We start from the raw sequence: 26,825 nt of genomic DNA on the forward strand, positions 1-26,825 counted from the left end.
TACAATCACCCCACCTACACACAGTGATTGACATCCTTCTCTGTGAGAACATTGATACAGGGAAAGCTGTCTATTAGTGTGTGTGTGGGCAGGATAAGCAGGACTCTTACTGTCTTTTTAGGAGTCCTGTTAGGATTTTCTCTGCTTTTTACTCTTGCCCATATAAAACTATATATCAATAAGCTCAGCTTCTCTCTCTCCTGATCACCTAGGTGCGTCTCAGACGTCACAACTGAATTTTGGGAGGTAGTGTTGCAGAAACAACTGTACCACACAGGACGCTTCCCTAGTGTAGGAAGTAGGAACCTTGAAGCGGAGGCTACTAGCATAGAATATGGTTGGCAACCCTACTGACCAATCTTCTGGCTGAATTTCTTGCAATCACATTTAAACTTCTCTCAGAACATCCAGCCAGGAGCAACTTTGGAGACACATAATACATTATGTCTTTGTTTATCTTATTCAAAACTATATTTACCATCTAGTTACCATCTACCTGGGTCTTTTTCTTGATCAATCTGATAATATTCATTGGAGCTGATATTTTTCTTGCTTCATCATAGACACTGAGACCAATCTAAATTTGGTAGAGTAACACAGAAATGTATTATTATATCTTTGTCATTAGCATACGCACGCAATATACTGAGATCAAATTCAGTTCTCCTGGTTTAATAGGCCTTATTTAGGAAAAAGTTCACCTTGTGGATGTGGCTACATGGTGACCAACGAGAGCTACACAGTGGTGCTGCATTTTGTATGCAGCAAAATACTGCATTAAAAAACGAATGTGGTTTTTGAAACAACAAATCTGCCTTTATGCTGCATTTCTTTCCAGAAAAGGACAGTAAAGCACATTGCATGCAGTCTACTTGAATTTGAATCAGAGCTGAACCCGGACACAACCCGATCTGCACTTATTCAACATGAATGAATGAAGCATCGGTGCTTTTTACGCTATGATGCTCCCCCTTGCCCTGCCTCCTTGGCAAGGGCTGTTTGTTTACATTTTCAGTGATCACAGTGATGTCATCAGCTCTGATGGGCGTCTTTAGCAATGCCGGGACTAGCCTGTAAAAACACACTAGGGCAGAGCTAAAGACTTTCCATTAGTGCTGGTGATGTCACTGGGCTCACTGCTAGATGGAAGCCTCCGCCTAGCTTATCCATGAAGAGCCCGGTACGTCACTAGATCTCAAGAAAATTCCCTTGCCACGCAGGGCATGAAAAGCACCGATGCTCCACTCATTTATGGTGAATGAGTGCAGATTGGGTTGTGTCCGAGTTCAGCTCTAAACCCAGACAACCAATTCATATTTGCTATGTGTGACTTTCTGCTTTTTCTTGCAGTTTTAATTTTTTACTTTTTCCCAGTTTTTATTATTTTCTGTTGGATCATTTATAAAGAAAAAAAAGTTTCTTTAGAAAGAATCATTACTTCAGATAAATTTCTTTTTTGCTCCTTTTTTAATTTTCTTTCCTGCCTTTTCTTTTATACTGACTCAGAAAAAACAATGCATCCTAGATGGTAAACTTTTCAGCTGTTTTTGGATTCATCTCAAGAATTATTCTTCTTTAAATTTGGCAACCCTTCTAATTTTGTTAACAGGGTTCTCTGGTGATGATTTAAAATTGCCGCAAACAAGCTTGTTTCCACTCGCAAACTGCCTGGGGGGAGGTGAGGGGGAAGGGCCTCACTACACACTATGCTCTGAATCTTGCATAAGCTGGTGAGCGTTCCTGTCAGGCTGCTCAGCCATGATGGCATATCATAAGCAGGATCACATCATTACCATCTATTGCAGAGCAGTGTAGTGTGTACAGAGGTCCAGTCCCGTTCACAGTCTAGGACAGGTTGCTGGCGGACCATTTTAAATCATTCCTGGAAAATCCCTATAACCATGCCAGATTTGATTTCCACCATACATTAACATATGTTCACATGTTTATTTCTACTATAATTGGAGACAAATCCAAATAACCTTTTGACCCATAATAACTTTATGGGTCTTTCTTTGACCAGTTTTGATGTGAGTTTGAATAGCATTACTTTGGGTTTTTCTACCTTCTAGACAACCTAGAAGATTTGGTTGGTTCTAATCACAAGATGTATAATCTAACAGCTGGTCTTCAGGTGTGTCTATACTGCATGCACATAGGTAAAATCTGCTATTGATTGCTCCACTGCTTTCATCACTTGGCTATAGAATTCAGAGATGAGGATTCATCAGTCACATTAGCACTTGCTGACTGTCTGCTCCAAAAAAAGTCCAGATGCTACCAAGGTCAGAAGGAAATGACAGCTTAAAGGGCTTCTGTCACCCCACTAAAGTGTTTTTTTTTTTTTTGGGCTGGTGAAATTAGTTATATTGCGATATATCACAATATAATTGTGTCACTTACTTTGATCCAGCAGTTTCTTCAAAAAACGAAGTTTTATCATATGTAAATTCGGTCTCTAACAGCAAGTAGGGCGGCTACTTGCTGCTAGCTGCTGCAGAAATCCGCCCTCTCGTCGTGTTGATTGACAGGGCCAGCCGGGATCTCCTCCTCCGGCCAGCCCTGTCGGCATTTCAAAAATCGCGCGCCTGTGTGGATTCGGCGCAGGCGCTCTGAGATGAGGAGGCTCGTCTCCTCAGCACCCCCTCAGTGCGCCTGCGCCGATGACGTCTTCTATTTCGGTGATGTCATCGGCGCAGGCGCACTGAGGGAGTTCTGAGGAGACGAGCCTCCTCATCTCAGAGCGCCTGCGCCGAATCAACAGAGGCGCGCGATTTTTGAAATGCCGACAGGGCTGGCCGGAGGAGGAGATCCCGGCTGGCCCTGTCAATCAACACGACGAGAGGGCGGATTTCTGCAGCAGCTAGCAGCAAGTAGCCGCCCTACTTGCTGTTAGAGACCGAATTTACATATGATAAAACTTCGTTTTTTGAAGAAACTGCTGGATCAAAGTAAGTGACACAATTATATTGTGATATATCGCAATATAACTAATTTCACCAGCCCAAAAAAAAAAAATCACTTTAGTGGGGTGACAGAAGCCCTTTAAGAACAATGCACAAAATTTCTGATTTACTGACTTTTTATGCTTATGTGTATGGATTGATGGAATGCTTTTGATGCACAAGATCTATAGAGCAGGATCTATTACTACTATAAATGTATTACACAGTAGTACTTACAGAGTTTCGACTCAACAGGTCAGGGTGATGCTTGAGAGCAAGTGAAATGAGAAGTTCTGAATCCTTGCATCCCTCCATTGCTGCCCCTCTCAACACAGCAAGGATAAAATTCTCTTCTGCCTGCATACAAGGTTTATTCAAGAAACATTAACATGATGAACTAGGCTGCAAAGTAGCTTTTTATTTGATTTGAAATCTCATGATCTAATTCGTACCAAATTTTTGATGCTTGGATCTGAACCTCCTTTTAGAAGAGCTTGGCATATGGCAGAAGACAAAGAAGGTGGTCTCAAGTAGGAAGCCAAGTGCAAAGGTGTATTACCCTCCTACAAAATACACACAGATTTATTTTCTTACCATAATGAAGATCACCTCTAAAACAACGCAACTGAAATAAATAATAAATAATGTAAAATGAAAGAATAATTCAGAAAAATAAATATAAAAAGGTTTACTTTATATTTTATGGTATCAAGAGAAGTAATACGTTGTGTACCATTACTTTGACCCTAACATACTTTTAATGAAGGATTCTTTAGTATTTTGATCTTAAAGAAGCATAAACAGGTAAAAAGCTGTGCAGTTAAAGGAGCTGTCCGGCTTCTGGAGAAAACTGGATAACCCAACCACTTAGGCTACTTTCACACTCGAGTTTTGGCTTTCCGTTTGTGAGAGCCATCATTGGCTCTCACAGGTGGTCCAAAACGGATCAGTTTTGCCCTAATGCATTCTGAATGGAAAAGGATCAGCCCAGAATGCATCAGTTTGCCTCCGATCAGTCACCATTCCGCTCTGGAGGTGGACACAAAAACACTACCTGCAGCGTTTTGCTGTCCGCTTGACGAAACTGAGCCAAACATATCCGTCCTAACACACAATGTAAGTCAATGGGGATGGATCAGTTTTCTCTGACACAATAGAAAACTGATCCGTCTCCCACTGACTTTCAATGGAGTTCATGACGGATCTGTCTTGGCTTTGTTACAGATAATACAAACGTATTGTAACAGATCCGTTTTTGCAGATCCTAGACGGATCTGACCAAAACGCGAGTGTGAAAGTAGCCTAACCTGACAGATTCTACACTACCGCTCTGTTTCTCCAGATCGGGCTCTATTTACCTAGCTGCAGCAGTGAAATTATGTCCACAACACCTGACAGCTGTAGCCAGTCGCAGATTTGTTCGCATGCCAATTTGTGTCAAAATCTGTGATTTTTTTTTCCCCCTGCTCACGCCACTTTTCCAACAGATCGATAAAAGGGGGTGTGGCATTGGCAGGGAATAGAACAGGCGAGCAGTTTTCTATGCAAGTTTTTGGCGTAGAAAATTGCTTAAATCTATGCAAAGGAGCTGATGCAGATTTAAGTCTGTCGCACGTCCTGCTGGAGGAAGCGCCAAAGTTATGTAGAGGTCTGCACCTCCACATAACTTTGGTGGCTCTTCCAGCAGTACAGACACACATAAGACTGGCATGGAAAACAACTGTCTTAAAAAATGAGTCCCCAGTTCTTTATTGTTACACTGAGCGCTCCGGGTCCCCTGCTGGCCGCGGAGCGCTCACAGCGTATGCCCCCAGGCAGCACTCCAGTGTCTCGGCGTGTGCGTCCTCGCTCTCTAGGGCGCGCGTGCGCCGGGACTCTTAGATTCAAAGGGCCAGTGCACCAGTGATTGGTGCCTGGTCCAAAAGGGATATTAAGGGTTAAGGTTTGTGAGAGGCAGTGCTGACTTAATTAGGCTGCACCTGTGCACTGCCCATTTATACCTTCTCCTCCCACAGCTTCCTGCCGGATCTTTGTGCCTTGTGCCTCAGAGAAAGCGTTCCACTGTGTTTGTTTGCCTTGCCTGTTGCCGAACCCGTTGCTACCGTCTACTCGCCTTTGAACCTTTGCCGCCTGCCCTGACCTCTGCTACGTCCGACTACGCTCTTGCCTTCTCCCTGTGTACCACACCTTATCAGCTGCCAGAGAGGTCGAGTTGTTACTAGGGGACACGACCTGGTAGTTACCGCCGCAGCAAATCCATCCCGCCTTGCGGCGGGCTCTGGTGAAGACCAGTAATTGCTTAGAACCGGTCCTCTAGTACAACCTGCGCCATCGCCTCTCTGGTCCAGAGGATCCACTACCTGTCCTGCCGGTACGTGACAGTAAGATCCGGCCATGGATCCCGCTGATGTTCCCCTGCCAAGCCTAGCGGACCTCACCACTATTGTGGCCCAGCAGGGTCAACAGCTGGCCCAGCTGACCGCTATGTTGCAGCAGCTCCTGCCTTCTCAGCAACAGCCAGCTCCTCCGTCTGCTCCTGCTGCGTCACCTCCGCCTGCAGTTGCCACCGGTTCCAGAATCCGTTTGTCCCTACCAGACAAATATGACGGAGATCCTAAGCAGTGCCGTGGGTTCTTGTCGCAGTGCTCTCTCCACCTCGAGCTTCTGTCCGACCAGTTTCCTTCTGAGCGAGCCAAGGTAGCCTTTATTCTCAGTTTGCTGTCCGGGAAGGCCCTGGCCTGGGCTACACCACTATGGGACCGCGCAGATCCTGCCACCGCTTCCGTCCAGAGCTTCTGCCTAGAGTTCCGGAATGTTTTTGAGGAGCCTGCCCGGGTTACCTCCGCAGAGACTGCCTTACTAAATTTGACCCAAGGAGGTTCTTCCGTGGGTGACTATGCCATTCAGTTCCGCACCCTGGCCTCTGAGCTGAACTGGAACAATGAAGCCCTTTGCGCCACCTTCAAGAAGGGACTTAATAGTGAAGTAAAGGACGTTCTGGCTGCACGTGAGCTTCCTTCCACTCTTAGTGACCTCATCTTGCTGGCCACTAGGATAGACAAACGTTTCGCCGAAAGACAAGAGGAACTCCTCCTTGAAAAGGAAAAAGCTCGTCCTAGACGCTTTCCTCGTCTGGCTCCCGTTTTTCTGCGTCCACCTCAACCCGCTACTGGGCTTTCCGCCGTGGAAGCCATGCAGGTGGATCGGTCACGCCTGACTCCGCAAGAACGAAGCCGCCGCAGAAACGAGAACCTGTGTCTGTACTGTGCCAGTACCGAGCACTTCCTTAGAGATTGTCCTCTCCGTCCACCGCGTTCGGGAAACGCTCGCACCTAGTAAACGTGGGAGAGGCGTTGCTAGGTGTGGATTCTTCCTCTCCACGTCTCATCATACCCGTGCAGTTGATCATCTCTTCCAAGTCCTCTTTCTCCGCAGCCGCCTTCTTGGATTCCGGTTCAGCTGGCAACTTCATTCACGCCTCCTTGGTTGACAAGTACCGTATTCCAGTAATCCGTCTACCCAAGCCGTTTTTCATCTCTACTGTTAACGGTGAGAGACTCTCTGCCACCGTGTAGTTCCGTACCCAGCCTCTGCAGATGGACATCGGAATATTTCATACCGAGACTATAGAGTTCTTTGTCCTTCCCTTCTGTTCCTCCGAACTCCTCCTGGGTCTGCCGTGGCTTCAACGTCATAGTCCTATCCTGAATTGGTCCACCGGTGAGATCCTGCGTTTGGGTTCCTCCTGTTCGGACCGCTGTCTCAAGCCTGCTCTGGTCAAACAGAACCCGCAAGTTTGTCCGCCTTCTGGGCTGCCCAAGCCATACCATTCCTTCGTGGATGTCTTCTGCAAGAAACAAGCTGAGGTCCTTCCTCCTCATCGATCCTATGATTGCCCGATCGACCTGATACCCGGTTCTACTCCACCTCGGGGCAGAATTTATCCTCTCTCACCTCCTGAGACTCTTGTCATGTCCGACTATATAGGTGAGAACCTACAGAGAGGATTCATAAGAAAATCTTCTTCTCCTGCTGGGGCCGGTTTTTTCTTCGTGACAAAAAAAGACGGCTCCCTCCGCCCCTGCATTGACTACAGAGGTCTTAATAAAATTACCATCAAGAACCGTTACCCTCTGCCTCTAATCTCTGAGCTATTTGATCGTCTCCGAGGGGCTAAGATCTTCACTAAATTGGACCTTCGAGGGGCCTATAATCTAATCTGTATCCGCGAGGGAGACGAATGGAAGACCGCCTTTAACACAAGGGACGGCCATTTTGAGTATTTGGTGATGCCCTTCGGCCTCTGCAACGCACCTGCTGTCTTTCAGGAATTCGTTAATGATATTTTCAGGGACTTACTTTACACCTGCGTGGTCGTATACCTGGATGATATCCTGATCTTTTCCTCCAATTTGGATCAACACAGGGTCCATGTGCAACAAGTTCTTACTCGTCTTAGGAGAAATCGCCTGTACGCTAAACTTGAAAAATGTCTTTTTGAACGGACCTCCCTGCCTTTCCTGGGATACATTATCTCTGCCCAAGGACTTCAAATGGACCCAGCCAAGCTCTCGGCGGTTCTGGATTGGCCACGCCCCTCTGGTCTCCGAGCCATACAAAGATTTTTGGGCTTTGCGAATTACTACAGGCAATTCATCCCTTACTATTCCACTCTGGTAGCTCCTATCGTGGCTCTCACAAGAAAAGGAGCTAACCCCAAATCCTGGCCTTCCCAAGCCGAGGAAGCCTTCCAGTCCCTGAAATGCGCCTTTGCCTCTGCACCCGTTCTCTCTAGACCAGATTCCACCAAGCCTTTCTCTCTTGAAGTGGATGCCTCCTCGGTGGGAGCCGGAGCTGTCCTCACCCAGAAGTCTTCCCGGGGCAAGATTTCTACTTGTGGCTTCTTTTCCAAAACATTCTCTTCCGCAGAGAGAAATTACTCCATTGGGGACAGGGAACTGCTGGCTATTAAATTGGCACTGGAGGAATGGAGACATTTACTCGAGGGCGCCACACATCCTGTGTACATCTTCACGGACCACAAGAACCTGGCTTATCTCCAGTCTGCTCAGAGATTAAATCCCCGTCAGGCTCGTTGGTCTCTGTTCTTCGCCCGCTTTAATTTTGAGATCCATTTCCGTCCGGCTTGTAAGAACATTAGGGCAGATGCTCTGTCTCGCTCCTCTGATGTGGTGGGCGACGAGTTAACTCCTCGATATATTATCCCTCCAGAACGCCTTATAACAGTCGCTCCCGTGGACCTGCGCCTTCTTCCTCCTGGCAAATCCTACGTACCTCCACGTCAGCGGCTGCGAATTCTTAAGTGGGGCCACGCCTCCCCTTTTGCCGGTCATCCAGGGGTGCAAAAGTCTCTCCAACTAATCTCCCAAAGGTACTGGTGGTCTTCTCTAGAGAAAGATGTCTCGGACTTCGTCCAGGCCTGTATGATTTGTGCCCGGGATAAATCGCCTCGCCAGAAACCAGCGGGCCTCCTCTTGCCTCCACCCGTTCCTGAAGTTCCCTGGTCTCACATCGCCATGGACTTTATTACAGATCTTCCCTCCTCCCATGGCAAGTCCGTTATTTGGGTCGTGGTGGATCGCTTTTCCAAGATGGCTCACTTTGTACCCCTGCCCGGTCTACCCTCTGCACCCATGTTGGCCAAACAATTTTTCCAACACATCTTCCGTCTCCATGGCCTTCCCAAACATATTGTCTCGGATCGTGGGGTACAATTCGTCTCCAAATTCTGGAGGGCTCTATGTGCTCAGCTCGGGATCAAATTGGACTTTTCTTCTTCGTACCATCCTCAGTCTAACGGCCAAGTAGAACGGGTGAACCAAATTTTGGGTGACTATCTGCGTCACTTTGTATCCTCACGCCATGACGACTGGGCTGATCTACTTCCCTGGGCGGAGTTCTCCTACAACTACAAACAATCCTCTGCCTCTAACAAGTCTCCTTTCTTTGTAGTTTTTGGCCGTCATCCTCTTCCACCTCTGCCGCAGTCTCCCACTCCTTCTTCTGTACCTGCCGTGGACAGTCTTGTACAGGATTTTTCCTCCATCTGGCGAGAAACCCACGCTGCTCTCCTCAAGGCTTCCGCCCGTATGAAGGTTCAAGCTGACAAGAGACGCAGATCTCCTCCGGAATTTCGCCCGGGTGACAAGGTGTGGCTCTCCTCTAGGTACATCCGATTTAGGGTCCCAAGTTACAAGTTGGGCCCTCGTTTCTTGGGACCCTATAAAATCAAGAGTCGTATCAATCAAGTTTCTTATCAGCTCCATCTTCCTCCCTCCCTCCGAATCCATAACTCCTTCCATGTCTCCCTTCTTAAACCTGCTGTCTTTAACCGTTTTTCTCCCAAGCTTGTTTCTCCCACCCCTGTCGCCGGTACCTCCGATATATTCTCTGTCAAGATCTCCCGGGGAAAAAGATTTTTTTTGGTCGACTGGGAGGGCTGCGGTCCTGAGGAGAGGTCATGGGAGCCGGAGGAGAACATCCTGGACCGCAGTCTCATCCGCAAGTTCTTCGGTACCAAAAAGAGAGGGAGACCAAAGGGGGGGGTACTGTTACGCTGAGCGCTCCGGGTCCCCTGCTGGCCGCGGAGCGCTCACAGCGTATGCCCCCAGGCAGCACTCCAGTGTCTCGGCGTGTGCGTCCTCACTCTCTAGGGCGCGCGTGCGCCGGGACTCTTAGATTCAAAGGGCCAGTGCACCAGTGATTGGTGCCTGGTCCAAAAGGGATATTAAGGGTTAAGGTTTGTGAGAGGCAGTGCTGACTTAATTAGGCTGCACCTGTGCACTGCCCATTTATACCTTCTCCTCCCACAGCTTCCTGCCGGATCTTTGTGCCTTGTGCCTCAGAGAAAGCGTTCCACTGTGTTTGTTTGCCTTGCCTGTTGCCGAACCCGTTGCTACCGTCTACTCGCCTTTGAACCTTTGCCGCCTGCCCTGACCTCTGCTACGTCCGACTACGCTCTTGCCTTCTCCCTGTGTACCACGCCTTATCAGCTGCCAGAGAGGTCGAGTTGTTACTAGGGGACACGACCTGGTAGTTACCGCCGCAGCAAATCCATCCCGCCTTGTGGCGGGCTCTGGTGAAGACCAGTAACTGCTTAGAACCGGTCCTCTAGTACAACCTGCGCCATCGCCTCTCTGGTCCAGAGGATCCACTACCTGTCCTGCCGGTACGTGACATTTATTTTAGATGGGGTTGTCTAGTTTCTTTCTAAAACCAGAGACCCCTTTAATTTTGATATTGCTGATTTATGCATGTGGGTCACTTGGTAAAAAGGGGGACTGGCACAGAGGTCATAAAGCAATAAAGCCTCCAATAATAAAATTTACTTTGCTGGATCATTGTACACAACAGGCAATTTTACCTTCTGTGTCATCCCTATATCTTCATAGAATATAAGCCCCTGAGACCAGGGAGCTCACTCTTCTTTTCCGGCGCTGAGTTCCGTCCTAGGGGCTCAAATCCGGAAAAGAACTGATCAGTTTTATCCCCATGCATTCTAAATGGAGAGTAATCCGTTCAGGATGCATCAGGATGTCTTCAGTTCAGTCTTTCTGACTGATCAGGCGGATCCGGCCTATTTCCCATTGACTTGCATTAACGCCCGATCCGGTGCCGTGTGTTCCGTCAAACCGGATCCGGCTTTTGCATGTTAAACCCGAAAAATGTGAAAAAAAAAGTTCATAAATGGCGGATCCGTTTTTTCCAATGCATTTTTTCATTGTGATCAAAATCCTGATCAGGATTCAAATGTAATCAGTTTTCACACGTTTTTCTGGATCTGGCGGGCAAACAACTGAATTGAATGCCGGATTCAAACAACGCTAGTGTGAAAGTAGCCTTATTGTTTAAATCGTTGATTAGTTTTGCTTCTCTGTAACATCTGATTTTGTTTGTAAATGCACCTACTGAGTACTGAATTGTAAAATGCCAGTAGATTAATATTTTAACTACGGTACTTCTCAGGAAAGAGAAGGCCTAGCTATGTATACGTTTGCAGTCTAAATGTAAACAAGTGTGTTCGCATGCACTGACAGCAAATTTATATATCCAAAATGAAAAAACATCAGAACAAAGTATACTAGAAAGTTGGATAAAAGTTTTCACATAGTGGATTCACATAGTTATTAATAAAGCACCCAAGAAATGTGTGCTATTTTTAAGGAATGCAGAAGATCTTGTGTGCTCACTGTGCAGACACTTGCTTACTGCGCAGACACTTAATGTGATAGATGAAGTAGAGGGTGGTAGTATGGAGGGGCAGGAAAGTGAGGTAGCTAGCTAACAGAAGGTGGAGTAGAAGGAAGAGTGCCAGGGAGGCTAGCTCTGATCTGACACACCCTAAAAAGTTTGCAATGTTGACAGATGACAGGGATGTCAGTTCAGGGAGAGCACTGCTGCAGCCGGACACTTCATCTGCCAGTCTGGAGAATGTCATCTCCAGTAAGCAGGGGACAAGGAGAACAGGGCAGGCCAGACAGTTGCTGGTAGTGGGAGATTCAATCATTAGGGGTGCAGATAGGGCGATCTGTCACAAAGACCTGGATCGTTAAACGGTGTGTTGTCTTCCTCGCTCTTGAGTTGGACATCACGGATCGGGTTGATAAGATTACTGGGAGGGGCTGGTGAAGACCCAGCGGTCATGGTTCACATTGGAACCAATGACAAAGTGAGAGGTAGGTAGAGGGACCTTAAAAATTATTTCAGGGACTTAGGTCGCAAGCTCAGGGCAAAGACTTTAAAAGGTAGTATGTTCTGAAATATGACCAGTACCAAGAGCCACACCAGAAAGGCAGAGGGAGTTTAATAAGTGGCTCAAGAACTGGTGTAGGAAGGAGGGGTTTGGATTCCCGGAGAACTGGGCCAACTTCTCTATCGGCTACAGGCTCTATCGTAGGGATGGGCTGCACCTCAATGGGGAAGGGGCAGCTGTTTCAGGGGAAAAGATGGTTATAAGGTTGGAGTACTAAGGACTGGGTGGGAGGGTAATTATACAGTCCTGATCAAAAGTTTAAGACCACTTGAAAAATGGCTGAAAAATCATATTTAGCATGGCTGGATCTTAACAAGGCTCAAAGTAGAGCTTCAACATGCAACAAGAAGAAATGGGAGTGAGACAAAACATTTTTTGAGCATTCAATTTAATGAAAACAACAAATAAACTGAAACAGGCTTTTTTTCAGCTGATCAAAAGTTTAGGACCACACCTCCCAAAAAAAAATAAACCCCCTCAAAACAAAAATCCAAATTTCAAAACATGAACTCAGTAATGAGTAGCTCCGCCGTTATTGTTTATCACTTCCAAAATTTGTTTCGGCATGCTTGATGCAAGCGTTTCCATGAGGTGAGTGGGAACATTTCTCCAAGTGGTGAATACGGCTGCACGAAGGCCATCTACTGTCTGGAACTGTTGTCCATTTTTGTAAACTTCCCTTGCCATCCATCCCCAAAGGTTCTCAATTGGATTTAGATCAGGGGAACACGCAGGACGGGCCAAAAGAGTGGTGTTATTCTGCTGGAAGAAGTCCCTTGACCTGCGGGCATTGTGTACTGTAGCGTTGTCCTGTTGAAAAACCCAGTCGTTACCACACAGACTAGAGCCCTCAGTCATGAGGAATGCTCTCTGCAACATCTGGACATAGCCAGCAGCCGTTTGACGCCCCTGCACTTCCTGAAGCTCCATTGTTCCACTGAAGGAAAAAGCACCCCAGACCATTATGGCGCCCCCTCCACTGTGGCACATAGAAAACATCTCAGGTGGGATTTGCTTGTCATGCCAGTAACGTTGGAAACCATCACGACCATCAAGGTTAAATTTTTTCTCATCAAAGAATAAAACTTTCTTCCACCTTTGAATGTCCCATGTTTGGTGCTCTCTTGCAAAGTCCAAGTGAGCAGTTCTGTGGCATTTGTTTTTAAAGCCCTTGAGTCTCAGATGCCATCTGATGGTTATGGGGCTGCAGTCAGCACCAGTAAGGGCCTTAATTTGGGTCGAGGATCGTCCAGTGTCTTGACGGACAGCCAATTGGATCCTCCGGCTCAGTGCTGATGAAATGTTTTTGGGTCTTCCACTTGAATTTTCTGTTCCATAACCCTCAGGATCATTTAAGAAATTCCAAATGACTGTCTTACTGCGTCCCACCTCATCAGCGATGGCGCGCTGTGAGAGACCCTGCTTATGCAGTTCAACAACCCAACCACGTTCAAAAAGGGAGAGTTTTTTTGCCTTTGCAATCACGTGTGACTACCTGACAGAAAATGACAATGAATCCACATCTTCGCACAGATTTGGCCTTTTAAAGGAATGTGGTCCTAAAATTTGGATCAGCTGAAAAACAGCCTGTTTCAGTTTAATCGTTATTTTCAATAAATGAATGCTCAAAAAATGTGTCACTCCCATTTCTTCTAGTTGCATGTTGAAGCTCTACTTAGAACCGTGTTAAGATCCAACAGTGTAAAATAAGATTTTTTGCCATTTTTCAAGTGGTCTTAAACTTTTGATCAGGACTGTATTATAGGAGGGGAAGGCAGATAAAGACCTACAGCTAAGTAATAGAACTAGGGTGGAATGCAGGGAGGGATTAAACAGTTCATAAGGAAAAGTGTAGGGTAAAAAATATCCATAAACCTCATAATTGTATGTATACTAATACTAGAAGCCTGCCCAATAAAATTGGTGAACTGGAATATGTAATGTCTGAGGAACACTATGACACAGTTGAAATAACTGGCTGGATGAGAGCTATGAATGGGCGGTTAATAGACTGGGTGACAGTCTGTTTAGAAAAGATTGTGAAAAGATTGTGAAAACGGGAGAGGGGGAAGAGTTTTCCTTTATGTGAAGTCCTGTTGAAAGCTCACACTCTGGGAAGGTATAAGTGGGGGTAATGAACATGTGGAGTCACTGTGGGTAGAAATACATGGTGGGAAAACCAATAATAAATCACTTAGAGGTTTAATATTACAGAGACCACAGAAAATCTACTACTAAAGGAAAGAGATGAGGCGGAAAATCATAATGAGGTCGTTATTATGGGGGACTTTAACTACCCAGATATAGACTGGGAAACTTAAAGGGTTTCTGTCACCTGAAAAATGAGCATTAAGCTGGCTGACATTAGCGATGTGCTAATGTCAGCTGAACATAACTATATTAGTACCATCTCACTGCCTGCCACCGTTACTGAGAAAAACAAACATTTATAATATGCTAATTAGCCTCTTGAAGAAAGGGGGGGCGTTGCCCCTGCTCCTAGAGGCTCCGTTCTCCCACCTCTGTCCACGCCCTGCTACACTAGATTGACAGGGCCAGGCAGCGTTGGTCTCTTACCTCCGGCCTGTCTGCAGTGTAAGTCTCGCGCCTGCGCAGTCCCGTTCAGTATACGGCGCAGTGAGTGAAGAGCGTTCGCCGCCTGCCAGCTTCCTCACTGCACCTGCGCCGAATATAGAACGGCATTTAAAATCTGGTCTGGTATTTGACCTCACCTGGCTGTAAATCTGTCCAGCAGCACATGCTGGGAGGAAAATACCTGTTTTCCCAGAGCAAACCTCTCACTGGGTCACAACAGATAAAGACAGCCAAGCTGGAGATAGAGAAGCTCATTGTCAAAGAGGGCACAACTACTGTAACCCCAGAATGTTCTTGATATATATAAATGGTAAAAAGTTTAAACATGAAAGTGTTCCATTAAAAAGTGATGAGGGAGGAGTTGCAGAGAGCGATGAGTAGAAAGAAAATTAAATATTTTTTTATCCACTGTATTCACTGAGGAAAATAAAATGTCAAATGAACAATGCACAATGTAAAAGTAAACAGGGAGAAGTGCGGCAGCATCTTAAAAAAATAAAAATAGACAAATCACCAGGTCCAGATGGCATACATCCATGTATCCTAAAAGAATTAAGTAATGTAATAGACAGAACCTTTTTTCTGATATTTAAGAAATGTATAATGACAGGGTCTTTTCCACAGGATTGGCGCTTAGCCAATGTGGTGCCAGTATTCAAAAAGGGGTTAAAAACAGAGCCAGGAAAGGATTGGCCGGTAAGTCTAAGGCTACTTTCACATCTGTCTTTTCCCTTTCCGCTGCTGAGATCCGTCATAGGGAAAAACGCTTCCGTTTTGTCCCCATTCATTGTCAATGGGGACAAAACTGAACGAAACGGCGTGCAACAAAATGCATTCCATTCTGTTTGGTTGCATCCCCCATCACAAACAGAATAATGATGCAAGCAGCATTTTTCTGTCCGCGGTGTGGTGTGGAGCATGACACAATAGAAAACGGATCTGTCCCCCATTGACTTTTAGTGGTGTTTATGACGGATCCTGGTTATGTTAAAGATAATACAACCGTATCTGTTCATAAGGAATGCAGGCGGTTGTATTATCATGACGGAAGCATGTTTGCTGATCCATGATGGATCCAGTAAAAATACTAGTGTGAAAGTATCCTAACATCTATCGTGGGTAAACTGTTTGAAGGTTTTCTAAGGGATGCTATACTGGAATATAAGGGGTTTTCTCTGGATAGGTCATCTGTATCTGATCAGTGGGGGTCCAATACCCGGGACCCCCCTGATTATGTTTTTGAGAAGGCACCAGTGCTCGCAGTAGTGCTGCGGCCTTATCGCACCTTGCTCTATGCCAGGGATGGCCAACCTGTGGCTCTCCAACTGTTGCAAAACTACAACTCCCAGCATGCAAAGACTGCCTACAGCTATCAGCCTACAGCAGGGCATTGTGGGAATTGTAGTTTTACAACAGCTGGAGAGCCGCAGGTTGGCTATCCCGGCTCTACGCCATTTGATATCAGGAAACAGGCGTCGTTCCACTAGAGAACAAAAAGAGAATGGCGCACCATAGGGTAATAAAGTTAGGAAATGTATAAAATAGGTATCTCCACTGGGGAGGCTCACCTGATAGAGTTGTGCTAATTTAGGCACAACTCTAATGAGGACATAGAACGATTTCCCATAGACTCCTTGTAACGGATGATGTGCAGCCCGGGATGGATGCTCCTGTTCAGGGATGCCTGGGATCCCGCAGAAGACCAGTGGTTCAAATAAAAGAGATAAAAGAATCCCACGGCGCAAAATCACCCAAAAGTTGGAGTAATATCGATGCTTGTTTAATCAGGTAAAATGGTACAACGCGTTTCGGGGTTTAACCCCTTCTTCAGGTACAAAATGTCTTGCACATCATCATGTTCATTGGTCAAATTGCAGTGAAGTGAATGGGGCTGAGCTGAGATACCAAGCACAGCTTATCAGCAGGGGTCCTGGGTGTCGGACCTGTCTGGTGTGCCTGATAGATTTTGTAAAAAAATCCTGTTTAATACAATATACAGCTGCTGCTGCAGAGAGATGATCAGCAATAACAGTGATGTGTGAACAGCAACTTATAATTACTGAGAGCCTTTTTGATCAAATATTTAATTATTCAAAACTCACATACCTGGTCTTGCAGGTTTGTGTCAGCTCCCTTTTCTATCAGAAGCTTAACAGTTTCAATACTTCTACCACGAACAGCTTCATGAAGGGGAGTAAAGTCCTATAATTAAAAATATCTGTGTATATAATATATATATATATATATATATATATATATATATGTCTGGCAACTACTTACCATGATTGTTTTAATGAAACACAAACTATTAGCCACATTATACTTGCATATTAATAGTTAAACTGGGCATGATGTTTACAAATACAGTTAATGTAGATAAAATGTTAAAGGAAACCTGTCACCAAAAAAATGGATACTAAACTGTTAATAGTACCTTATAGTGCTGGAGAGTAGTTTCCTAATGCACTTTTTGATCGTTTAGCCGCATCTAACCTCCTGGAGAAATCTGCTCTCCCCGCCTCCCGCCGCTTTTATTGACACGCCGGATCTCAGTGCCGGGACCGTGCTCCCAGCCCGCATGCGCAGTAAAGGGCTGCTGTAGCGCGATCCCGGCTCCGGCTCATACACTCAGCCGGCTTCAGTTTCACAAATGCGCATGCGCCCGGCATCTTCTGTAACTGCGCTAGTATGTAAGGCTGGCGGGCGCATGCGCATTTGAAATGAAAAACTGAAGCCGGCCGAGTGTACAAGCCGGAGCCGGGATCGTGCTACAGCAGCCCTTTACTGCGCATGTGGGCTGGGAGCGCGGTCCCGGCACTGAGATCCGGCGTGTCAATAAAGGCGGCGGGAGGCGGGGAGAGCAGCATTCGAGACGCCTAGGTCGCTGCCCCCTTGACTTCAAACCTGACTTGAAGCAGGGGGCAGCGGCTGAATAAAACATTGATTTCTCCAGGAGGCTAGAGGCGGCTAAACGATCAAAAAGTGCATTAGGAAACTACTCTGCTGCACTATAAGGTACTATTAACAGCTTAGTATCCGTTTTTTTATTGACAGGTTCCCTTTAAATAATAACTTAAATTGCATTACTTATCTTTAATTGATTTGGAGGTATAGCCATATTGTAGTCCAGAACTATACTAAAACAGTCAGCAGGCATGCTGTCTTAGGCCTCTTTTACACGGGCGTTGCGGGAAAAGGTGCGGGTGCGTTGTGGGAACATGCACGATTTTTCAGCGCGAGTGCAAAACATTGTAATGCGTTTTGCACTCGCGTGAGAAAAATCGGCATGTTTGGTACCCAAACCCGAACTTCTTCACACAAGTTCGGGCTTGGGATCGGTGTTCTGTAGATTGTATTATTTTCCCTTATAACATGGTTATAAGGGAAAATAATAGCATTCTGAATATAGATAGCATAGTACAATAGCGCTGGAGGGGTTAAAAAAATTTAAAAAAATTAAACTCACCTTAATCCACTTGCTCGCGCAGCCGGCATCTCTTCTGTCTTCTTTTTTGCTGTGTGCAGGAAAAGGACCTGTGGTGACGTCACTCCGGTCATCACATGATCCATCACCATGGTAAAAGATCATGTAATGGACCATGTGATGACCGGAGTGACGTCACCACAGGTCCTTTTCCTGCACACAGCAAAAAAGAAGACAGAAGAGAAGCCGGCTGCGCGAGCAAGTGGATTAAGGTGAGTTTAATTATTATATTTTTGTTTAACCCCTCCAGCGCTATTGTACTATGCATTCTGTATTCAGAATGCTATTATTTTCCCTTATAACCATGTTATAAGGGAAAATAATAATGATCGGGTCTCCATCCCGATCGTCTCCTATCAACCGTGCATGAAAATCGCATTGCATCCGCACTTGCTTGCGGATGCTTGCGATTTTCACGCAACCTCATTCATTTCTATGAGGCCTGTGTTGCGTGATAAACGCATAATATAGAGCATGCTGCGATTTTCACGCAACACACAAGTGATGCGTGAAAATCACCATTCGTGTGCACAGTCAGGATTCAGTGCGGGTGCAATGCGTTCAACTCACGCATTGCATCCGTGCGGAATACTCGTCTGTGTGAAAGGGGCCTTAGGGCACTTTCACACTTGCGATAAAGTTAAAACCGTTTCAGTTTTATCCTAATGCATTCTGAATGGAAAGCATTCAGTTCAGTATGCATCAGGATGTCTTCAGTTCAGTCACTCTTAGGGCTCGTTCACACTAACGTTTTTTGCGTTCTGTATACGGGCCATTTTTACATTCCGTATACGGTACATATACGGAACCATTCATTTCAACGAGTCCGCAAAAGATGCAGACAGCACTCCATGTGCTGTCGGCATCCATTGCTCCGTCCCATGACCCAACAAAAATTATGAGATGTCCTATTCTTGTCCGTTTTGCGGACAAGAATAGAGATCTCTATAATGAGCCTTCTGTTCCGTTCCGCAAATTGCGGAAGACACACGGGCGGCATCCGTGTTTTGCGGATCTGCAATTTGCGTGTGAACAAGCCCTTACTCCAAATTCCGGAACACTTGCCGGAATGCCGGATCCGGCATTCATTTCCATTGAAATGTATTAATGTCGGATCTGATACCAATTGTTCCGGAAAATCGGATCCGGTTTCCCGTTCTGCGCATGCTCAGACCTTTGAAAATATCAGATCCGTTTTTCCGGATGACATCATGGTTTGGGGCTGCTTTGCTGTTGCTGTTGAAGATGGGTGTTGCAACAGGACAACGACCCAAAGCATAGAAGTAAATCAACAACAGAATGGCTTAAACAGAAGAAAATACGCCTTCTGGAGTGGCCCAGTCAGAGTCCTGACCTCAACCTGATTAAGATGCTGTAGCATGACCTCAAAAAAGCGATTCACACAAGACATCCCAAGAATATTGCTGAACGGAAACAGTTCTGTAAAGAGGAATGGTCAAGAATTACTTCTGACCGTTGTGCACGTCTGATCTGCAACTACAGGAAACGTTTAGTTGAAGTTATTGCTGCCAAAGGAGGTTCAACCAGTTATTAAATCCAAGCGTTCACATACTTTTTCCACCTGCACTGTGAATATTTACATGGTGTGTTCAATAAAAACATGGTAACATTTAATTATTTGTGTGTTATTAGTTTAAGCAGACTGTGATTGTCTATTGTTGTGACTTAGATGAAGATCAGATCACTTTTTATGACCAATTTGTGCAGAAATCCATATCATTCCAAAGGGTTCACATACTTTTTCCTGCAACTGTATATGATGTCTGATTTTCATTTTTTACATTATTTAAGGGATAACCCCCTTTAAAGGGTCACTAAATCTTAAAAAAAACTTTTTATATGTCATGGAGATCTTTGGGGGGTCTGAGTGTTGAGACCCCACAATCTCTAGAACAAAAGTGCACATATTGCTCTCTTTCTCCTTGCTGCAGAGGAGCAGTACAGCAAAGAGAGGGCAATATGTGTGCACTACTGTCCCCTCATTTTAGAGATTGGTGGATGTCTCGGTGCTCATACTCCCAACGATCTAAACTTTTGATGTGTCTCTATGACATATGAAAAGTTTTGGGAAAAGTTAGTGACCCTTTAAAAGAAGGCTATGTAATTAGATATACAAGTATTTTTACATTTAGTTAAATAAAATTTTTATCATAAAATTTCTGATATTCCCTAAATCCAGCTAGGTGCCCCAGATAATGACCCTAATGCTGTTCCTGGAATTCTAACATTATTTATTCCTGTTACAGTACCCGCAATAGATAATGTTTGTGCAACCTATGCACAATGGGATCCTCATAAATTACAAAGATACAAACCAGTAGAGCCGGTGAACAAAATTCATCATATTTAGCCTTCAATAATATTATATTGAATACCAGTTCAACAAGTAGAGCAAAATATTTAAAAAATACCATTATAAATCATACCTTAATGCTTCTTAAATTGATGGTGCCGATTGAGTGTGAACGCAGAAGCATTTCTACTACTTGCACATTTCCACCAAAAGCTGCCATGTGCAGAGGAGTAAGACCACTCTGTATGGAACAAGACAAATACAAGTAAATCCCATTCCATAGCATATTGTTATGTTCTTTGCTATAGATTTAAAGGGGTTGTCAGGCCTAGGAGCCAAGAACCCTAATGGTTAGAACCAGTTCCTAGTTTAAGAGAAAATAACCTCTCACCTGTCCACAACCCCCACCATTTCCGCAATACCCATTCCCGGACACTTTTAGCTATAGCCAATCACTAACCTAAGTGGTCATGTGTGTGAGAACAGCACTGCTGAGGTCAGTGATTGACCGCAACAGGAACAAGACCAAGCCACTTCTGGGGAGTAGAAGGGGTCAGGAATGGGGAAGGAGTGAGGGAAAGCAGACAGCTGAGAGGATTTTTTTTTTAACTGGGCTTGGGTTCCAACCATTGGGATTGTTGGATCCTAGGCCAAACAAAACGCTTTAACTTGTTTCAGTTCTATTTTTACTGGAATTCATGTGGTATGTGGTACATACAATCATAAACTAGGTGTCAACTAATAAAAATAAGTAGTGCTGAGATTTTGTATTTGTTGCAAATTCTGCCCTTATTGCTAAAGAGGATTTAGATCCACTTATTTTAAATGGGTACTGTCATTTCAACAAAACTGTGCAGAAATTGGACAAGCCAATGTAAGAAACTTTTGTATAACATCTTCTTAGAGAAATGCCTCTTTCTCCATTTATGAGACACTTCTCTCACTGCCCACAGAACTGATCATTCAGTCTCAATTCACAAAAAGTCTTGAGAAATCAGACACATTTTCAGCTGACTGAGGGATCAGGTTATATGCTACTAATAGAAATCTATGGAGAGAGAAAGCGAAAGAAGCTCCAAAAAAAGGCAGACACAGAGTGACACTGCTGAGGCCTATAGTAAGTGGTCTCTCTCACCCCAGTGCTGGATTCTCAGCAACACTGTGATGCTGTACTACATAAGTGGTATGTATAGGAGAAGGCATAACGGCTACTCCACCCCGAAAAGCTAAGCTCAGGAAAAACTGACAAATATGGAGCATACTAGACGGCGGGAGCAGCCTGGAAGCAGAGCAGCATGCACGCAGCCGAGTGAGATCTGCTGAGGATTAGCAGGGAGCAGGCAAAATCAGCCTTATAATATCAGCAAACATGGACAAAATCACAAAAGAAAAACCCAGGGATACCCCTGGATCTGTTAAAACGGCAATGGGTCAAGGAGATCTGGATCGCTTTGTGAGGAAATCGGGTGCGCTACCTCAGAGAAGACTAGACAAGATGGTGCCGACTCCAAATTCTGCGCAACAACAAGAAGCTACAGACTCAGAAGAAGTTGAAGGTAGCAAAGCGGCAGCTCCTACCTCAGAAGAGCACCTCAAGGTCTCCAGATCTTTCATGCGCCAACTGTTAGCGGATGCCCTGGATCTACTAATCCAGGAGCTTAAGCATTTTAAGCACGACTTAAATCAACTAGGAGAGAGAGTAGAAGCGGTTGAGACCTCACATTCCGCCATGATTGAGTTCGAGTCGGCGGTCAGACATAATCTGGATCATGCCCAAGCACACCTGAATTACCTCTATAACCAGCTAGAGGATCAAGATAATCGTAAAAGGCGAAATCATTTATGGCTAAAAGGCTTCCCTGAAAGTGTACAGGCAGACGCCATAATGCCTATGCTGGTAGACTTTTTCACTGACCTCCTAGATGCAGAATCGGCTTCTGAAGTAGCAATGTAAAGAGCACACCGAGCACTGAGACCCCCACCAAGCCCCACAGAACAACCTAGGGACATAATCTGTAAGGCTACTTTCACACTTGCGTTCAGTGCGGATCCGTCTTGTATCTGCGCAGACGGATCCGCACCTATAATGCAAACGCTTGTATCCATTCATAACGGATCCGTTTGCATTATTCATTACAAAAAAGTCTAATTCAAAACGGATCCGTATTGACTTACATTGAAAGTCAATGGGGGACGGATCTGTTTTCAATTGAACCATATTGTGTCAGTGAAAAACGGATCCGTCCCCATTGACTTACATTGTAAGTCAGGACAGATCCGTTTGGCTCCGCATCGTCAGGCGGATACCAAAACGCTGCAAGCTGCAACGCAGCCAAATTGATGCATTCTGAACGGATCCTTATCCATTCAGAATGCATTGGGGTTGAGCTTATCCATTTTGGGCCGCTTGTGAGAGCCCTGAAACGGATCTCACAAGAGGACCCAGAAACACCAGTGTGAAAGTAGCCTAAGCTGACAAATTTCCAAACAAAGGAAAAAATATTGAAAGCTGCCAGAACCTCGGCACCAATAAAATACACAGCGGCTACCATCTCTATATATCAAGACCTCTCCCCAATGACACTAAAACCGTTACTAGATGTTCTGAGAGAGCGAAAACTCCTCTACGCCGCGAAGGACATCTCCAGAGATATAATGAGAGACTTTCATAGGTCTTTGGTGGTATCATATTCGCGAGAAGTCCGCACGGGGGGTGAGATGTGATAGATTTGTTGTGTTCACCTAATATTTTCTCTAATATCTCCTCTTATACCTCCTTCACTGTGTGCCTTTGATAGGCTATGTTCAGTATCTACGTATTAGCTTTTTTCTCACCCAAGATTTAATTGCCCATGTTCTGTAAAATGCCTGCATTCCCCACAAAGTCCTCTAGGTGGCAGCCTACGCCTACCACAAACACACATATGCTTGGGGTTACACTTCAATTCCCCACAGGAGCTATGTTTAGTTCAATGTTTTGTTCTTTTTCATTATAGTAAGTGTTTTTATTATCATGTCTGTCTTCCGCCAAGGAACATTAACATCCATATAAGGAAAATGGGTGACAAGGATAATGTTCGTTTTTACACAACATTAAGTTTCCTAGTTAATGGTGAGAGAGTTGAGAAAAGTGAGAACTTCAAGAAGAAGATAAGTAATAGGCGCAGGAGGTTGGGTGGACCATATGCCACCCTGAGTCCAAATCCATATATACTTTATGCTAACCTGTTCTTATATAGGGATGGCTGCGATTAATGTGTTCTCTTTTAATGTACGGGGTATGAACGCACCTACTAAAAGGAGCCAAATATGTCATATGCTTAAAAAACAAAAAGCAGAGGTCTTGCTCTTGCAAGAGACCAATTTCCAGAAGGGACATATCCCATGCTTGGGACACTTGGTATATAATCAGTGGTTCCATAGTACAGCCCCAGATTCTGCCTCCAAAGGTGTAAGCATAGCACTGCATAAAAAGCTCCCTCTGGAGGGGCGTTCGACCCATACAGATAATGAAGGTAGATACATATTTATTAAAGGGGTAATAGGCTCACAGATTACCTTTTGGTAATATGTATGCGCCAAACACATCACAAGCACCCTGGATAAGAGCAGCGTTAATTGAGTTCCAAAAATTTGCCGAAGGTATAACCATTTTAGGAGGTGACCTAAATGTAGCAATGTTTCCAGAGGTTGACACGTCTGTGGGTACATCATCCTTATCACAAACAGCTCTTTGACATATACGTAATAAAATTGCTAAGGTGGGTCTGGTGGATGGCTGGAGAGCAATGCACCCTAAAGAGAAAGATTTCACATATTATTCACCGGCTCATACCTCATACCAAAGACTAGATTACATTTTTGTATCCGCCTCATTATTGCCATATTGCAGGGGTACATCCATTGGGTCATTGACCTTATCAGACCATGCTCCTATATTTTTACAATTTTTCTTGAAAAACACTCCCAGAAGGGAGATAATACGGAGACTTAATAAAACTCTCTTGCACAATCCTGATAATGTACACCGAATAGAAAAAAAAAGATAAAGGAGTACTTTACACTTATGACTCAGTGAATATGTCACCAAGTGTAATATGGGAAGCGCATAAAGCAGTGATGAGGGGTCACTTTATATCACTTGGCACACATATAAAGAAAAAAAAGAAACTGAAGTTCTACAACTACAAACATGAATACGGGATCTAGAATCACTACATAAAAGACACCTTACTCCAGACATTCTGCGTTCACAGCTGAAAAACGTACTAAACGAGAGAACAGCTAAGATATACCTTTCAGCCAAATTTACATACTATGCGCATGGAGACAAGGCTACAAAATGTATGTTATCCCAGTTAAAAAAGAGGAAAGGTAACTCTTATATACATAACATCCAATCTTCCTCAGCTCAGCTGCTCTTCCGTACTGACCAGATAGCCAAACGATTCCCTGAATACTATACCTAACTCTATAACATCAGGAAAGATCCCATAGCACAAGAGGAAGAAAAAAGGATTAGAACTATGGATAATTGGCTTCACTCTCTAAATTTGCCCACATTAAACATATAATATTTACAGACATTATCTAAACCAGTGGTTCTCAACCTTTCTAAAGCCATGACCCCTTAATACAGTTCCTCATGTTGTGGTGACCCCCAACCATTAAAAATTTTTCCTTGCTACGTCATAACTAATTTTGCTACTGTTATGAATTGTAATGTAAATATCTGATATGCAGGATGTATGCCAGTCTATTACAAGGTGTTAGGTAGTTCTCTAATTGGCGCTGTGTTGTGGGGGATCTGTGGATGGCGCTATGTTGTGGGGGATCTGTGGAGGACGCTGTGTTATGGGGGATCTGTGGAGGACGCTGTTATGGGGGATCTGTGGAGGACGCTGTTATGGGGGATCTGTGGAGGGCGCTGTTATGGGGGATCTGTGGAGGACGCTGTTATGGGGGATCTGTGGAGGACGCTGTTATGGGGGATCTGTGGAGGACGCTGTTATGGGGGATCTGTGGAGGACAGTGTTATGGGGGATCTGTGGAGGACACTTATGGGGGACCTGTGGATGGCACTGTTATGGGGTGGATCTGTGGAGTACGCTGTTATAGGGGATGTGTGCTATGTGTGTTATAGGGCCATGAGGGCGGCCAGCATAAGACATATAGCATCTTATGCTGGTCCCCCTCATGGCCCTATGTGTCCCCTCATGTGTCCTAAACTGCGCACATAACTGTCTTTGCGTGTAAAGTATGTTACTCCTGTGTGAAACAATCTCTCTCCTATTTGTAGCGTTATACTACCCTACCTCGTGAGATTTCCCTACCTCCTGACTTCCTGTCGCACTGCTAATGACGTGAGGAGGCGTTCCTGAGTTTTGACGATCTGCGCATGCACAAACCGACAGTTTATGGAAAATCTCAGCAGAGTTCAGCTTTACACCGGGACACTGCGCATGCGCAGGAGAGCCTTAGTAGGGAAATATTACGGCCCAGTGCGCAATCGCGGCTAACTCCGGCCGGCGCATGTGCAGTGTCCCAGTGTGAAGCTGAACTCCGCTGAGATTTTCCATAAACTGTCGGTTTGCGCATGCGCAGATCGTCAAAACTCAGGAACGCCTCCTCACGTCATTAGCAGTGCGATGGGAAGTCAGGAGGTAGGGAAATCTCACGAAGTAGGGTAATGTAACGCTACAATCATGCAGCCCTAATAGGAAGCCTCGGGCGACCCCCCGGAAAGGGCCGATCGACCCCCAAAGGGGTCGCGACCCCTAGGTTGAGAACCGCTGTTCTAAACCTTTCACATTAGTTGAGATACAAAAAGCGCTACAATCTTCACCACTCCACAAGAGCCCAGGTCCAGATGGCCCATCTATGATATATTATAGCACTTTCAAGGAAATATTGTTACCTAAACTGCTCTTGGTGTGTAATTCTCTTTGAGAGGGAAAACCTCTCCACCCACATATGCTGGCAGCACAGATCACTGTCATTCCGAAGGAAGGAATAGACCCCTCATCTTGCTCCAGCTATCGGCCAATTTCATTGCTGAACAATGACCTAAAACTGATAGCTAAAGTGTTAGCACTTAGACTACAACCTCTACTCCCACAACTTATACACATGGAACAGGTAGGCTTTGTGAAAGGGCGGGAACGGAGAATGAATACTAGCCGAGTCGTTAACATCATCCAGTATGCGCATAAAACTTTCACACCTCTAGTCCTTCTCGGCACAGATGCCAAGAAGGCATTTGACAGAGTAGACTGGACTTATCTGACGGGAGCTATAAGTGTTTTCAGATTCCCGAAGGATTTATTGAAGTGGTGATGGCAATGTATAGAGATCCTAGTGCCCGTATCCTAGTGAACAATACTTTATCACCTTCCTTTTCAATTAGCAACGGGACTAGGCAGGGGTGCCCACTCTCGCCACTATTATTTATCCTCTCCATGGAACCGCTCCTACAAGCTTTTAGGCTCAATCCGAAGGTACAGGGGATAACGGTTTAAAAACAAGTCCATACCCAGACAGCCTTCGCAGACGATTTACTTTTGATTATCACTAACCCTATAGAAGCTTTCCCAGAAATACATGCAATGCTTGAACATTTTGGTGTACTCTCGAACTTTAAAGTGAATTTCTCCAAGTCCCAAGTATTGTATATCACTTTAGACCTGCAAACACATAAATTACTTGAGAGGGTCT

The 26,825-nt window shown here is 45.1% G+C and overlaps 1 protein-coding gene across 1 annotated transcript in view; it reads right to left on the reverse strand.

Annotated features, from left to right (window-relative positions):
* The window catches only part of LOC122929742, an 88,143-nt gene extending 67,797 nt beyond the window's left edge, over positions 1 to 20,346 (reverse strand). Inside the window, exons 1-5 of the mRNA XM_044283415.1 lie at positions 20,245 to 20,346; positions 16,420 to 16,515; positions 3,398 to 3,508; positions 3,183 to 3,302; positions 497 to 577 (exon numbers count right to left, since the gene is read on the reverse strand). Coding sequence (XP_044139350.1) covers positions 497 to 577; positions 3,183 to 3,302; positions 3,398 to 3,508; positions 16,420 to 16,515; positions 20,245 to 20,331 — 495 coding nt within the window. The 5' untranslated portion in view covers positions 20,332 to 20,346. The remainder of the gene's footprint in view (positions 1 to 496; positions 578 to 3,182; positions 3,303 to 3,397; positions 3,509 to 16,419; positions 16,516 to 20,244) is intronic.
* Positions 20,347 to 26,825: the final 6,479 nt, after the last annotated feature.

This window comes from Bufo gargarizans, chromosome 2, assembly GCF_014858855.1.
Source record: "Bufo gargarizans isolate SCDJY-AF-19 chromosome 2, ASM1485885v1, whole genome shotgun sequence".
NCBI lineage: Eukaryota > Metazoa > Chordata > Amphibia > Anura > Bufonidae > Bufo > Bufo gargarizans.